At 38.7% G+C, this 16261-nt stretch overlaps 1 protein-coding gene across 5 annotated transcripts in view; it reads right to left on the bottom strand.

Annotated features, from left to right (window-relative positions):
• Positions 1–16261, bottom strand: part of Smarcc1 (SWI/SNF related, matrix associated, actin dependent regulator of chromatin subfamily c member 1) — a 106579-nt gene that overhangs the window by 54358 nt on the left and 35960 nt on the right. For all 5 annotated transcript variants that reach the window (XM_040740016.1, XM_040740012.1, XM_040740013.1 and 2 more), the window contains exons 14-18: positions 12829–12950; positions 9600–9671; positions 6980–7093; positions 5804–5957; positions 4383–4496 (exon numbers count right to left, since the gene is read on the bottom strand). In XM_040740016.1, coding sequence (XP_040595950.1) covers positions 4383–4496; positions 5804–5957; positions 6980–7093; positions 9600–9671; positions 12829–12950 — 576 coding nt within the window. The remainder of the gene's footprint in view (positions 1–4382; positions 4497–5803; positions 5958–6979; positions 7094–9599; positions 9672–12828; positions 12951–16261) is intronic.

The raw sequence follows: 16261 nt of genomic DNA, 5'->3' as shown, positions 1-16261 counted from the left end.
CTGAGCTATAAGACCATTGGCTGCTTTTCCAAAGACCCAAATTCAGTTCCCACCAACAATGTGGCAGCTCACAGCATCTCTATTTCAGTTCTGGGGACCCCCACATACTGTTTGGGATTCTGTGGACATTAGATACATGAGTGGTACACAGATTTATACATATATATATGCACATACATATGTGCATACACACACACACACTAAACATCCATACAATGGTAAGTAAAATAAACTTAATTTAAAAAAATAACAAGTCAAGCATGGTGGCACACAACTTTAATCCCAGCACTCAGGAGGCAGAGACAGGCCTCTGAGTTCGAAGACAGCCTGGTCAACAGAATGACTTCCAGGAAAGACAAGGCTACACAGAGGGAACCTATCTCAAACACACACACACACACACACACACACACACACACACACACACACACACACACACACACACACACACACACACACACACACACACACACACACACACAAACTGCAAAGGATTCCTTCAAGTCTTAATTCATTAGTCTGATAGCAAAGCATAACATTATCCAGTACTTTAGATTTATGCATTTTTCCTGTCTGTGTGTGTGTGTGTGTGTACTATATGCATAGCTGGTTGACAAAGAGGTCAAAATAGGGTGTCACCCTAGAACATTTTTGGATGGATAACTAAAAAGTGAGTGTTGGGAACTAATCTCAGGATGTCTACAAGAACAGTAAGTGTTCTTAACCACTGAGCCATCTCTCCAGCCTCATTGTTTAGTTTTGTTATTTTGAGAGTGGATATTACTTTATCAGTCTCTAACTCAAAGTAATCAGACTGCTTAGTACTGGGATAACAAGCTTGAGCAATTATGACAAAATTGGGGAATGCATTTTGTCCTAATCATGCAGTCTGTATGAAAATAAGTGGAATGTCTCTTTACTTTTCACACTATTACACAATTTGAACAAACCAAAAATTATATTATGAACAAACGTTTAAGTTATTTACAATTCAACACACGATTTTGTGATCTTTATTTTTGTTTTCATGTCCAAGGACACTAGCTATATGTCTACCAATAACTGGATATATATGTTTATCTTTAAGCACATTCCCTCCACTTTTAGGTTGCTGGAAGAAACTATGAACACTGGAATTATCTCTTTGGTGTTTTCTACAAGTTAACCAGTGGAATCTTGATCTAGACTGTTGTTTGGGGGACTACCTTTAACTACTGCTGACAACTCCATCTGCTGTCTGTATATGCTAACATACAGACTGCATGATTAGGACAAAATGCATGCCCCAGCTCTGAGGTCAATGCAGGTGTATCTTTCTCCATTGTTTATGTTCTAAACTCAAAGTTCTCGAAGATAAAAAATGTTGTCTTTGATTTTTTTTAAACCCAATTTGACAATTTTGCTGTTTCTGTGGAGTATTAAACTGTATGCAAGAATAAATAACTTTAAAAATGAAAAAAATATCCAAAACAATACAGAGAAACCCTGTCTCGTAAAAGCAAAGAAAAAAAAAGAAAAAAGAAAAAGAAACCTGTATGCAGGAAAAGAAAAACTTTATAAGGAGGGCTAAAGAGAAAGGTCAACAGTTATGATCACTAGCTGCTTTTCCAGGGGACCCAGGTTCCATAATCAACATGCAGACAGTGGCTTACAACCATCTCCAAATCTCCAGTTCCAGAGCATCTAATGCCATCTTCTGGACTAAGGAGGTACTACATTCTAAAGGTATCAGGACATACAAACAAGACATATAATTAAAATTTCAAAATTAACTAAAATACCCAATATGGCTGGGACTCAGAAGTGTAGTGGATGCCCACCATTTGTGAGGCCTTGAATATCTGTACAATAATAGTGCTAGTTAATTCTACTTCAAATACCTGAGTTAGGACTTACAATAATTTACCATTGGTCAGTCTACTATCAATATTTGTGTGTTTCCTACAAAATGCAGGAACTTCCAAAGTATACTTCTATTTCTTGTTTTTGGTGCTGTTTATGGAAGTGATCATTCACATCCACACATAATAGCCCTAAACACTTAACGTTACTATTTTTAAATGGTCTTCAGTGTTTGTGAAAAGATCAATGGCATGTCACCCACACAGCAAGAAGAATTATGTACTGTTTCATATATTGGCCTTTCAAGTACACTTAATTCAATGATGTACATTATAAAAATGATTTGTTAAATTATAATTGAATGGGTTGGAGAGAAGGCACATGGGTTACTAGCCTAGCTGCTCTTGTAAAGAACTGGGTTATTATCTCAGCATCCACATGGCAGTTCCAAAGTGCCTGTAACTCCACTTTGACCTAATCTTCCTGTGGTCTTCAAAGCCACCACACAAACAGAGCACATGAACATGCAGGCAAATGCTCAAAGACATAAAAATAAGCAGGGCTGCAAAGACAGCACAATAGTGACAGCACTCCTTGCTTGTCCAGAGGACTCAGCTTCAATTCCCAACACCCATATGGTTTCTCACACCGGTCTTCTAACTTCAGTCTCAGAACAACCCACATCCTCTTCTAGGCTCTCAGGCATGATGACAGCATGTACAACAGAGACATGCGTACAAGTGAAACACCCCCAAAATACATGTAGCCTAAAACAAAGGAATAGCCAAGAGTGTTAGGGAACATGCTAAGAAAGAAGACTTCTGGGAAATTCACAAAAGCATGCAGAGTAGGATGGTGTACTGCTGTGAGTCACTGTTGACTCGTGTTAATTCTATCTAGGCTCATTTCTATTCATCCTCCGGAACTTCAGTTGCTAACGGCAATTTCTATACTTTTAAACATTTACAAACATTTTTACCCCATTGATTTTTTAATACAGATTTCCAGAATGAGTTTGTATTCCTATACAATGGAATGGCTATTTGTCCTTTGACTTCTATCAGTGATGTTGTAGCATCAGCCATCAGTGCGGGTTTTTTTGTTGTTGTTGTTGGTTTCTGTTGTTTGTTGGTTTTAGAGGGATAGAATTTCTCTACATAACAGCTCTGGCTGTCCTGGAACTCATTCTGTATACCAGTTCTCTGACTATGTTACCACTACTTTCTGCAGCCATCAGTTTTAGTTTTATTATTCATTTCAAATTCAATTTCATTCCTTACCCATATTATTTACCCTCCTCATTTGGTTTTTATCAGTTTAAAACTGTATCACGGGGTGTTGGTGGTGCACACCATTTATCCCAGCACTCTGGGGACAAAGGCAGGCCGAACTCTTATGAGTTTGAGGCCAGCCTGGTCCGCATAGTGAACTTGAGGAGTCAGGACTATACAGTCCTGTCCTGAAAAAACCAAACAAACAGAAAAATTGTGTTTATTTATTTGGTTGTTTTGAATGAGGTGTGTATATGTGTGCATTCATTTGTGAGATTGTGTACACTGAGGTCAAGGGACAACCTCAGGTGTAGGCTCTCAGGCTCATCCTTGTTTTTGGCAATGTCCCTTTCACTGTATCCCTGTGTTGCCTACTCCATGATACTGGACCTGCAGGCTTCAAGGGGATTCTCCAGTCTCCTCCCTTCTTTTTCCAAGAAGGTGCTACCACATCGGGCTTCTATGTGTGTCCTGGAGATCTATTCAGGTTATTAGACTTGGTTGCAAGTACTGTGAAGCCCTAAGCCACCTTGTCACAGCCTCTTAATATGTTTATCTTTCCATTAGTTCTAGCACAGAGTTAATAGACGCTTTATCTATCAATCCTACTATAGTAGTGTGATTGTAATTGGCCCCATAATCTCATAAGGAGTGGCACAATCAGGAGGTATTGAAGCAGTTGCTATGGCCTTGTTGGAAGAAGTGTGTCCTATGCTCAGGATATCACCCACTATCTCAGTTGACTCCCTGTTGCCTGCAAGATGTAGCACTCTCAGCTCCAGCACATCTACCTGCACGGTATCTCTTCACAGCAATGATAACCCTAAGACACCTATTCCTACACATTTTTCTTTTCCACTACTGATAGATTAATTCTTCTGACTGCTGACAGCAGGTCACCTGGACTTTGTTCTTAATGTTTTGTCCTATCTTCACCATTAGCCATTTCCTTTTTTTCTTATTGGTTCAGTGAATAAACAGGTCTTTAAGCTCAGTACCCTGTTTTGTAATAGACTGCTGATCACTACAGAAACTAACAATGCTAATGTCTGTTTCTTAATATACATTCTAATTTACTTTTCAAATTGTATTACCTTCAAAATGTACTATCCACAGTTATTTTTAAATACCTAGCTGCTAATCATATAAGTGACTATTGAAATGCATCAGACCTCAGTAGAAACCTTGCTAGGTCCTCTCAAAGACTGGATTTGTTATAAAAGAATACTTGCAAGTGGGAGGTCCATGTGGGTTTACAAAAGTCTTTACCTTTGCCAGTGTTTTCTTGGAGTAAATGTCAGTTCGAAGACCAAAGTTCTGCAAATCAATTGGTTTTTCCTTATTCTTTTCGGGAAAATTTAACATCTGCTGAGCAGCAGGGACCTATAAGGCAGATAAATGACAAAATGACTGCATTATCCTTTTCAAATTCCAGGGGAAAGAAGATTTGAGGTTTTTGTTTTGTTTTTTATGACTAGAGGTACAGATATTGTGAGATCCCACATGTGTGCTGAGAACTGAACCTGGATCCTCAGAAAGAGCAGCCTGTGCTCTTAACCACTGAGCCATGTCTTCAATCTTAAAATATCACTTAACATTGGCTCTTAAATCTCCTAGTCAGCTGAGCGTGGTAATACACACCTTTCATTCCAGCGCTTAGGAGGCAGAAGCAGGAGGATCTCTTTGAGTTCAAGACCAGCCTGGTCTACAGGGTGAGTGCCAGGACAGCCAGGGCTACATAGTAAGTCCTTATCGCAAAACGAAGACAAGACAAAACAAAACAAAACAAAACAAAAAGAAATGCTTTGGATCAAGTTTCCACAAAAACTAGTAATAAACTCGCCATGAAAAGGCAAGTATTTTGGTGGTCCTTTAAGTCAGAGGAGAGTCAATTTCTCTAACATGATATATTCTCTTTAGCAATGAAAAAGAAATAAACTATGAACCTCCTAGTATTAATAACTTGTTTGTTAAACTAGTCTTTTCAAAACAATGTACATTTACTTTGAAAATTGCTAGTAATTTATTGCTAGAGGTTTAAAAATGTACATTTTCTCTTTTTTTGTTTTTTTGAGACAGGGTTTCTCTGTATTGTTTTGGAGGCTGTCCTGGAACTCACTCAGTAGACCAGGCTGACCTCAAACTCACAGAGGCCTGACTCTGCCTCCCGAGTGCTGGGATTTAAGTCATGTGCCACCAACGCCTGGCTTAAAATGTACATTTTCAAGACACAAACTAGATAAAAAGTTTATGTATTGTCTGCTTAGTGACAAGTAACATTGATGGCAAAGGAATAAAGAGCTAAAGAGTAATAACTAAATTTTGTAATTTCATAATATAATTGAATTGGTGGCACAACATTACTCTTTTTTTTTTTTTTTTTTTTTTTTTTTTTGGTTTTTCGAGACCGGGTTTCTCTGTACTGTTTTGGAAGCTGTCCTGGAACTCGCACTGTAGACCAGGCTGGCCTCGAACTCACAGAGATCCGCCTGCCTCTGCCTCCCGAGTGCTGGGATTAAAGGCGTGTGCCACAACATTACCTTGATTAAATTGTCGTGAACATAAAGATTTCCACTTGAAAAAATGAAAACCAAACCATATACAATTCTAAAACTATCCGTTAAGAAACAGCACTAGGAACTATCCTGATCACTAGTAGCCCTCAAGAGCACTTAGACCTAACTACTTACCTGAGGCGAGCGAAGATGCAGAGGCACGAGCCCTGAGGGTGTGTCGGCTAGCACATTGAAATGGGGGGTAGGAGGAGGTCCCATGGCCATGGGTCGACTTTCTGGATCAACTTGGTAGTTAACAAGACCCCACTGCTCTAAGAAGGCATGAACCCTGAAAGACAAGAGTTCTATACATTAAAAACTAGAGAACCAATCTCAGCTGTGAACCCATGATCATACAATTCTAAAAAAAATAAAGAAAATTGTGTTCTGCAGGTGACAAAGTAGCCAAGTATCTTGGTGTTGTCTGAGGGAAAATGCACAACCTCCAAAGTAAGTAAAATGTCAATAATACATGTGGGTGTTCGTTTTGCTTTCTATTTTTTGAGATGAAAAAACTTATTATTAGAAACCCAAATTTTAATTTTGTTCTGAAATGGTATATATAGTCCTTACTCAAATATCTTGTCATTTTATGATCTGAATAGAAAACAAAAGATATAAACTATGCAACACAGTGTTCTGGAATAGAATATTTGTTTAACTATGTAAAGATGTGTTTCTGTTTTACCTTTTCTGCCTAAGGCACTTGACTGGTCTAAGAAAAAGCTGAATAGCTAACAGCTGGGCAGATTAGGGACAGGCAGGGCTGGCAGGCAGAGAAGAGGGGAGGCAGGCAGCCAGGTGAGGATCAGACAGACAGGGAGGAAGTAGGGAAACAGGATGGACAATACATAGACAATGTAAACAATCCTTAGGATAGCATACACATGAATGGAAATGGGTTCATTTAAGTTTAAAAAAAAATCAAACTAGAAACAAGCCTAAGCTAAGGCCAAGAATTCACAATTAATGAGTCTCCATGATTTAGGGATGGCTATACAGAAACAGATTATTAAAATGAGTATTAAACATACAGAATTAAAAATACATTAATCTTGTCAGAAATGAAGGAAATAGACAGTTAAGCTCTTTCAAAAAACCCAAATTTGTCGCCCAGCACCCATATCAGACTGCTCTTTACTCCCTCTAGCTCCAGGAGAGTTGACACCCTCCTCTGGAATTCATGCTCAAACTGGCACACATGATACAACTGAATAAAATTAACAAAATATTGAAAACAAAACCAGTTAGATCTAGAACAGCAATGTAGTTCTAACCACCTATAATACAGGATCTAAGCCAAATATTTACCTCATCACAGCACACACATCTCCAGTCAGGTTTCTCCGACAAGCAGTACTGGTCAAATATTCTTGGGGGTTTAGACGGTATGTGTCAATCATAAAATTTCGATATGCCAAATATCTTAAAAAAAAAAAGAAAACAAGGGCAAAATTCGTAAGGTAGACTTGCATCTTTCAAATAAAATATTCCCAAAGCTAAAACACACATAGGCATAAAAATGACAGCAATAATAAACATCAATATTGATATTGTACTAAAATAGTAATATTTCAAATAAATTCATAACCAGTAAAATGAAAAACAAATGTCTACCACATTGTAACTTGGACACTGACACATAACCAAGTTTTGGTTGCTAAGCAGTGTTCTTCACACTGTCTGTGAAGTAGCTCACCTAATACCCATACTTCCTGCAAAATAAGTTTCATCATCCCATTCACACACAAGGAAACTGAAGCACAGAACACTTGAAGACCTGGCTGGAAAGTGAGAAGAGCAGAACACAATACATCTCAGACCTATGTTCTCAATGGGTGACCACTCTCACTTTCCACCCAAGGACATGGTTATGACACAGTAATATACTTTCTCAGGGCAATCCATTCAGGGAGACTTATCTAGACAAACAATCAAAGAGAAAACAAGTCAGGGCAAGACAAACCATACAAAAATAAGAAAAATTGAGACTAAATGTCACTTAAGACTCCACAAAATACTGTAGCATTTGTGCCACATATGCTTTTTAAAATTCAAGAATATTGGGGATGATAAGATGATTTAGCAGCTCAGAGCACTGGCTGCTCTTCCTGACCCAGGTTCAATTCCCAGCAACCACACGGTGGCTCACAACTGTTACTTCAGTTGCACATAAAATAATATGAAAAGAATTTTTTTAATTAAGAATGTAAAGGATTATGACATCTACCAAGAAGTTCCCTTGTACTGAGCCTTAGGTAGTAGATCAGTATTTATCCCAGGTATACAAATGGACTTTGGACTCCCATCCAACAATGAGAGATGCACTCTCACCCTGAACTCTTGGGGGAGGGTCTAGGCCCTGCCCTGGATGAAATGACTATGGACACCTCCATTGAGGGCCTCACCCTCCCTGGGGAAATGAGGAGATGTTGGGGGGGTTGGTGGGAGGGCACAGGAGGAGGAGAGGGACCTGGAATTGACATGTGAAGCAACCTTGTTTCTAATTTAAATTTAAAAACAAACAAACAAACAAAAAATATATATATAAAAGTTCCCGTGCCCCACCCCCAAGAAATGGTTTCTCTATGTAGCCCTGGCTGTCTTAGAACTCACTCTGTAAACCATGCTGACCTGGAACTCAAAGATCCACCCACTCTTCTGGGATTAAAAGAGTAGGCTATCACAAGTTTTTGCATGCACTAAACAAAAAAAGGTTTGCATGTAAAAAACAAAAGTCTCACAACACATGAGAGCAGCTATGTACTCGAAAAGGCAAACAATTAAAAGAGGCTACAGACCAAACATGGACATACAAAAATGACTAAACTTACAAGATGAAAAAGTGATGACTCCCCAAACACTTAAGTATTTAAAAGCATGGAAAAACAGTCTGGACTTTAAAGCCCAATCTGTAATTTAGTAACTGTAATCAGCAAGTTATCTCTGACCTCAAAGCACTGGAAAACATTTTTTGTTAAGTTGTTAAGCTGTATATGTGGGTCCATGTATTTCATATAGGAAAGAATTTAAGTCAGGGTGATCACAAGACAGTCTAACTTTGGAAGTACACACGTGCAATGGAAATAGAGTAATTAATGTTCCAAGAAAGGAGAGCTGTGAATTAATTTCAGTGAAAAAAGATTCAAGAGGTAGGTCAAGCATGCCTTTGATGCCAATCAGGAAACAAAGGCAGGCAGATAACTTTGAGTTCTAGGCTAGCCTGGTCTTCATAGTGAAACCCTACTGAGGGAGGGAGGGAGGGAGGGAGGGAGGGAGGGAGAGAGGGAGGGAGGGAGGGAGGGAGGGAGGGAGGGAGGGTGGGAGGGGAAATTAAAAGAGCAAACAACGAAAAACCTAACTTCTAGAAATACATAACAATGGATCACATGAAAAAGACAAATATTGCTTCCTAACAAGCAACCTCCTTCCATGTTTCTAATTTGTAATTAGTAATTATTTATCATGGGGATAAAGGTTCCATTCCCTACCAGACCACTATACACCTATAGAAACAAAAGCAACAAAGACAAATTTCAACAAAGCACCATTTACTAGATTCAATATTTAAGTGATAGAACTGATAAACTACAAGTTCCTTTAAAGTTAAAATGATGCAGAAATAAGATTATTTCCGAGTGATGTACACTATTTGCATATTAATGAGATTGTGTCTTTTGAATCAGGAGAGGCAGGGAGAAGGCTCAGGGGTAAAGGACTTGCTGCTGATTTTGCAGAGGATCGAGATTTGGCTCATACCCTTCTTTAACTCCAGCTTCAGGAGACCCAATGCACTCTTCTGGCCATTACATTCACTGCACATACATGGTACACATAAATACATACGCAGGAAAAACACTCAAGATACACAAAACTAAAGCAACAATTCCATGCTATGGACATAAAAAGTGTTATAAAATACTGGGCTCACATTTCTGGAGTCTTTGATTTGTTTTTTCCATTAAAAAACTCAGGAAGAGCACGACGTTCAATCACATGAATACTGAAAGAAAAGAGGTAAGTTGATTTAGATTTTTGAAAAATAAGTAAATTTTAATATTTGAGTTATATATTATTCAAGTTTCAAAGGAAAACTAATAATTCCCTTACATTTAAGAGGAATCAACACAGTTTAAAAACCTTTGTGTTTCCTATCCAAAGTATGTACTGTAGTTTCTATTCCCTAAACTTTGGCTGAGAATAGTGGCTCAAGTCTGTAACACCAACAATTGAGAGACAGTCAAGATTGACAGAGGTCCTGGGATATAACTCAAGGTCCAATCTCAAAAAGAAACAACAAAAACTGTGAGAACAATGAATTATAAATTTTATTACTTCCTCTTTATGCCATTACAACAATAAAAAAGTACAAAGATTTTTTAAAAAGTGGCTAACAAAAATCAGAATACTAAGTAAGGTCACACAATGAAGTCAGCAAAGAGTTTGAATTTATAATGGTTATTCAGACTCCTAAACATTAGTTTGTCTTCTTCTAGTCCTCAGAAATAGAGATGAACTAAAATATTTGGCAGGGACTGTCAGATCTTATTAAGTAGCTATATATAAATACATTCAATAATTTAAAAACATTCTTTAGGTTGGAAGCACTGTAGAGTCCAAGAAAAAATGACGGGCCTAGAAAACTATGTGAATCCATTGTATATCCAGATTTTTGTTACTGATGTGTATGTTTGTGTGTGTGTGGTATGTGTGATGACATGTGAGTTCCATGAAGGCTTTCCAGAGGGAAATCAAGTGTTAGTTACATGTGCGAAACAAATCAATCATCTATGAGCAAAGCTGACGGGCCCTTCAGTCTTCTTCATCTAATTTACACCATCCAACATCTAGGTCACATGATGTCCAGAGAGCTGTCTCAGTGATAAAGGATCTTTCTAACCAAATATGCCTTCAATCATCTCAAAACACACAGGTGCAGTAGAAAAAATTCCAGCAAGTTGTTCTGACCTCTACTTTCATGCTTTAGTAGGCACACAAACACAAAATAAACAAGTGCACAAATAAACAAGCAAACAAATGAGGGAATGGAGAGACGGCTCAAAAGTTAGGGGCACTGGCTGCTCTTCCAGAGATACTGAGTTCAATTCCCAGCACCCACATGGTGGCTCACACCATTTATAATGAGATCTGGTGCCCTCTTCTGGCATACAGGAAAGCATGCAGGCAGAACACCATATACATATGAATAACTAAGTCTTTAAGAACCAATGGGGCAAAGGTCAGTGAAAGAATGTATGCCTCTCATGAAAGTAACATGAATTCCACCCACAGCACCATGTGAAAGTAACTGTGTCTGTACCATACATATACAGACATCTTCCCTCTTTACTTTCTAAGCAATACAATTGTAGCCACTATTTACAAGCATTTATATTGCTATTCATGGCATAAATAGTCCAGATATTAAATCAATCTTGGCTACCTTGAATTGCTTCCTTCAAGTATGTCAGCACAGTGATGACAAAAGTAACTAATAGAATACTGGAAGATGTAAAAGGGCTATATGCAAATACTATGTCATTTTATAAGAATGTGAGGATGTCATGTTTAGCAGGGGCCCACAGAAACAATCCCCTGCAGGTACTAAGGGATACCAACTCCCAAAGCTTTGCTTTGGTCATCTTACACAATGAATGGGGGTACTGTGAAAACAGTAAACTATCAGAAAACTTCTAAAAGAATACTTTTAAGAAAAAATTGATGCTGTATATGTACTTTTCAAGTCCACTTGAAAAAAGACTACTACTCTTTTTCAAATGGCAACTGGCACAGGTAACTCAGCTCTAAGATAACTTACATTTCTCTATTATTTGCCAAACACATTTATTTTTTTTCCCAAGATAGGGTTTCTTTGTGTAGCTCTGGCTGTCCTGGAATTTACACTGTAGACCAAACTCATAGAAATTACACTGTACACTATGGCCTCAAACTCATAGAAATCCATCTGCCTCTGCCTCCCGAGTGCTGGGATTGAAGGCATGCGCCACCAACACCCGACTTATATTTAGTATTTTAAAATCATGTATTTTGTACTGATTAAAGCCTCAGTCATAAAACATTTACAGTTAAAAATAAATTGTCTAAAGCTTAAAACTTTACATGTTGGGGGTGGAGAGATGTCAACCATTAAGAACACCAGAGTGCCGGGCGGGTGGTGGCACACACCTTTAATCCCAGCACTCAGGAGGCAGAGGCAGGCAGATTTCTGTGAGTTCAAGGCTGGGCTGGACCAACAGCCTCCAAAACAACACAGAGAAACCTTGTCTCGTAAAAACAAAAAAAAAAGAACACCAGAGTTCAGTTCTCAACACAAATATGAGGTGGCTTACAATCATCTGTAACTCCAGCTGCAGGAGAGCCAAAGCCCTCTGTGTATGTACATACCACCTCATAGAAGCAGGTACACACACAAAAAAAAAAACTTAAAAATATTTTTTGAAACTTTGTATTTAAACAACTTTTTTCTAAACTGTATTTAAACAGTTTTAAATAATTGTTTCAAAAAACAGGCTAAGGCAAGAGAGAGACTAAGATCCTACCTAGAAACTTAGAAATAAGGCCAGTCTTGGCTAAAAACAAGGCCCTACAGCACAGCTGTTCTACCTTCCTAATGCTGTTACCTTTTAATAAAATTCCTCATGTGGTGACCCCAAAACAAAAGTTATTTTATTGGCATTTCATAGCTGTAGTTTTGCTACTGTTATGAATTGCAATGTAAACAACTGCTACCCAGGATATGTAAATCTGATATGTAAACCCCCAAGGGGCCATGACCACAGACTGAAAATCACTACCCAGTGAAAAGAGGGAAGACACAAGACAACAATACTTTAACACATTCAAAAACATAACTGCGCCGGGTGTTGGTGGCGTACGCCTTTAATCCCAGCACTAGGGAGGCAGAGGCAGGCGGATCTCTGTGAGTTCGAGACCAGCCTGGACTACCAAGCGAGTTCCAGGACAGCCTCCAAAGCCACAGAGAAACCTTGTCTCGAAAAACAAAAATAAAAACAAAAAAACAAATCAAAAACATAACTGCTCATCTTCTTATTCATGCTGACTATATGAAGTGGACGAAACAACACAATCTAGTTTGAAAATAAGTGTTCCCACACTTCAGGTGAAAAAAGCCTACTTACCAGTTATAATCAAACCAGGATGCATAGCTGGGAATAATGATGTGATTAGTCTGTTCTGTAACATTATCTTCACCTGGGTCAACTGACCGACTGGGATCACCTTTGCTAGGATCCTCATCTTCCTATAAAAAATAGAAAGTGAGGTTAGATCAGAGAGAAGACTATAGGCAAATCACACATATGATATTAGGTCAAATGCAATGAAAGCAGCAGATCCAATTTGAAGGACCAGAAAAACAATTTTCAGGCACAGACATTTCTATGTTTTGAAGAGAGAAAAGCAGTAGAGTCGCACTAAGCTATTTTTCCTTTACCCAAATAACAGAATATTCAAATTATCTAATAATGAGATTAATTATCAAATAAAAGAAACAATATTTCAAAATCAAGAACTAATACATATATCAATTTTTTTTTCACAAGAACTTACTAATTTTTAAAACTGTCACTATAGAGACTCCAGAACAGGGCACCAGTTCCTAAAGGTACAGTTTAGAGTGCCACCATGTGGTGGTGGGAACCAAACCTGAGTCCTCTGGAGTGTCACAAATGCCCCTCAACAGCTGTGGTATCTCTGAAATCCTTCACAATAGCTTCCTTTAATTCACACAATTTTATGACCACAATTCAATTACTAGTTTTTGTATTATTTACAAAAGAAATAAAGTTACTAACAAAGCATAATGGTGAGATTTCTTCTACTCCAAATACTACACATGAGATCCTACCAACAGCCCTATTTATACACATTAACTCATTTATCCATGATAATGATCTAAGAGTTACAATAGCACCTACTTAATATTTCTGTAGGAAAAGAAAAAAAATAGAAAGTTATAAGCATAACGTAAATCCAAGAAGCAAAGCCGAAAGGGCTCTACCAGTCATCACCGAGCCACTTAACAATGGTTCTGTGCTGAGTGTGGTGGCACGCTTTTAGTCCTTCATTTGGTAGACAGAGGCAGGAGGATCTCTGTACAGGAGCTTGATGACAGTCTTGTTTTTGCAGTGAGTTCAAAGACAACAAGGGCTACCCATCCCCAGGCCTCATGGTAGAAGGAGAAAATCAACTCCCCCAACTTTTTCTTCTCACAATTGCATACACACATCCCACAAACACAGCCTGTGTTACATAATGAGACCCTGTTCCAATTCTACTAGATCAGATATCTACCACAGACTTTAAAATGAAATGGTCCAAGTGTCTCAAAAATTTCTTTTACTGCCGGGCGTTGGTGGCTCATGCCTTTAATCCCAGCACTCGGGAGGCAGAGGCAGGCGTATCTCTGTAAGTTCGAGACCAGCCTGGACTACCAAGTGAGTTCCAGGACAGCCTCCAAAGCCACAGAGAAACCCTGTCTCGAAAAACAAAAAACAAAAAACAAAAAAAAAAAAATTTCGTTTACTGATATCTCAGAGCCTGATATCACAGGCTATACATTAAAAATGACACTCATATCTTGTAAGTGCCTTTGAATTGTTGCTCTTTCTTTTCTGGATATTTTGCACATTATTTTTTTCTTAATAGTAGGAATAGAAGGTGTTTGAAGGTCAGAGGTAATGAGAGCTGGTTTTCTCCTGCTACCTTTACATGGTTCAGAAGACTATACAGCAATTGCTTTTATTAGCTGAGACATCTTAACATACCTCACAATTCAAAGATAGTCTCCAAATGCCTATTCATGACTAGCATAAGCATACATACTACAGATGCCAGGTATGGTGGCACATACTTTTAATCCCATGACTTAGGAGGCAGAATAATAGGGGAATGTCCTTCTGAATGCTATGAATAATTTAGTGGTTGATAAAGCTGTTTCTGCCAACAATGGGCAGGCAGAATTTAGCTAGGGAATTCCAAACAAAGACACGGGGAGAAGGAAGGGAAAACAAAGATTCCAGGGAGTTAAGAGACCCGGGCATCAGAGGTAAGACAAGGTCATGTAGAGATACACAGATTAATAAAAATGGGCTAATACTTGAGAGAGTAAGTCAATAAGAAGCCTAAGCCACTGGCTAAATAACTGTAACTGATAGTCTCAGTGGGACCAGGAGAGATGGAGAAAGTCTTCTACAACAGAGGCAATGGAAATTTGAGTTTGAGAATACTCTGAACTACATAGTAAGGTCTGGAAAAATGATCAGGCTTTAATTATGCTTGCGTATGAACAAAATGTTCATGTGGAAGAATGCAGGTATGTATGTAATAGTGTCCTGCTCTATCACTGTCAAGCTTATTTTTAAGATAGGGTCTTTTAATGAACCTGGAGTGCCCTGATTTGATTGTGTTGGCTGAGCAATGAGCTCTATGGAATCAAATTTCTCCACACCTCAACTTCCCCAGCACTGGGCAGAGATACCCAGCACTGGACACAGATGCCCACTGCTGCTTCCTCATTGGGTATGACTATGGGAGCTGGAGATCCAAAATCAGGTCTTTATGCCTTATCCAACTGAGCATTCTCTTCAGCTCCTAAGCGTATAGCTTCTAACCCTATGAAGATCTTTTATATTAAGAAATTTCAAAGAAATATTTTGAGCTGGGTATGATAGACCATGCCTTTATAATCACAGCACTCAGGGATCAGAATAAGTTCCAGGCTGGTAAGGACTGTTACACAGAGAAACCCTGTCTTGAAAAACACAAAAATGAGCAAAAGAAGCCTCTATACCAGAACTGGTAAATGGAAAGCGGGTGATTAGAAATCCTGACGAGAGGGGAAAGAGATACCTCAGTGGTAAAAAGCACTTGGTCATCCTATAAAAGACCTAAATTTGGTGACCAATCAGGTAGCTCATAATGAATTCCAAAGGATCTTCGGGTCTCCATAGGCAACCAACCACACACAATGTAGCACACACTGACACAGACAAATACGCATGGATAAAACATGGGACTTCACAAACTGGACAGTGATGTCCTACAGTTTTAATCCCAGCATTCAGGAAGCACAGACCAGCGAATCTGTTGGGTTCAAGGCCTGCCTAGTCTACAAAGCAAGTTTTAAGACAGGATCCAAAGCCACAAAGAAACCCTGTTACCGAAAAACAAAAAAACAAAAAATAAAGAAAGAAAAAGTCTTTACAAAAATAAAAGTAAGCCAGGCAGTGTGGCCCACACTTTTAACCCTAGCACTTGGGAGGCAGAGACCAGCAGATCTCTGTAAATTGAAGATCTCTGTGACAAGTTCCAGGACAGCCAGTCGTGAAACACAATTAGGTAGGTAGGTAGACAAACAGACAGACAGACAAAGTTAAAGCCGAAACGTTAAAAGATAAAGTCTACGCCGGGCGTTGGTGGCGCATGCCTTTAATCCCAGCACTCGGGAGGCAGAGGCAGGCGGATCTCTGTGAGTTCGAGGCCAGGCTGGACCGACAGCCTCCAAAACAGAGAAACCCTGTCTCGTAAAACCAAAAAAAACCAAAAAAAACA

The sequence above is a fragment of the Mesocricetus auratus genome, unplaced genomic scaffold (genome assembly GCF_017639785.1).
Source record: "Mesocricetus auratus isolate SY011 unplaced genomic scaffold, BCM_Maur_2.0 Super-Scaffold_100691, whole genome shotgun sequence".
In the NCBI taxonomy this organism is placed as follows: domain Eukaryota; kingdom Metazoa; phylum Chordata; class Mammalia; order Rodentia; family Cricetidae; genus Mesocricetus; species Mesocricetus auratus.
Note: the sequence above shows the minus strand (reverse complement) of the source record. Positions and strands in the feature narration are given on the sequence as shown.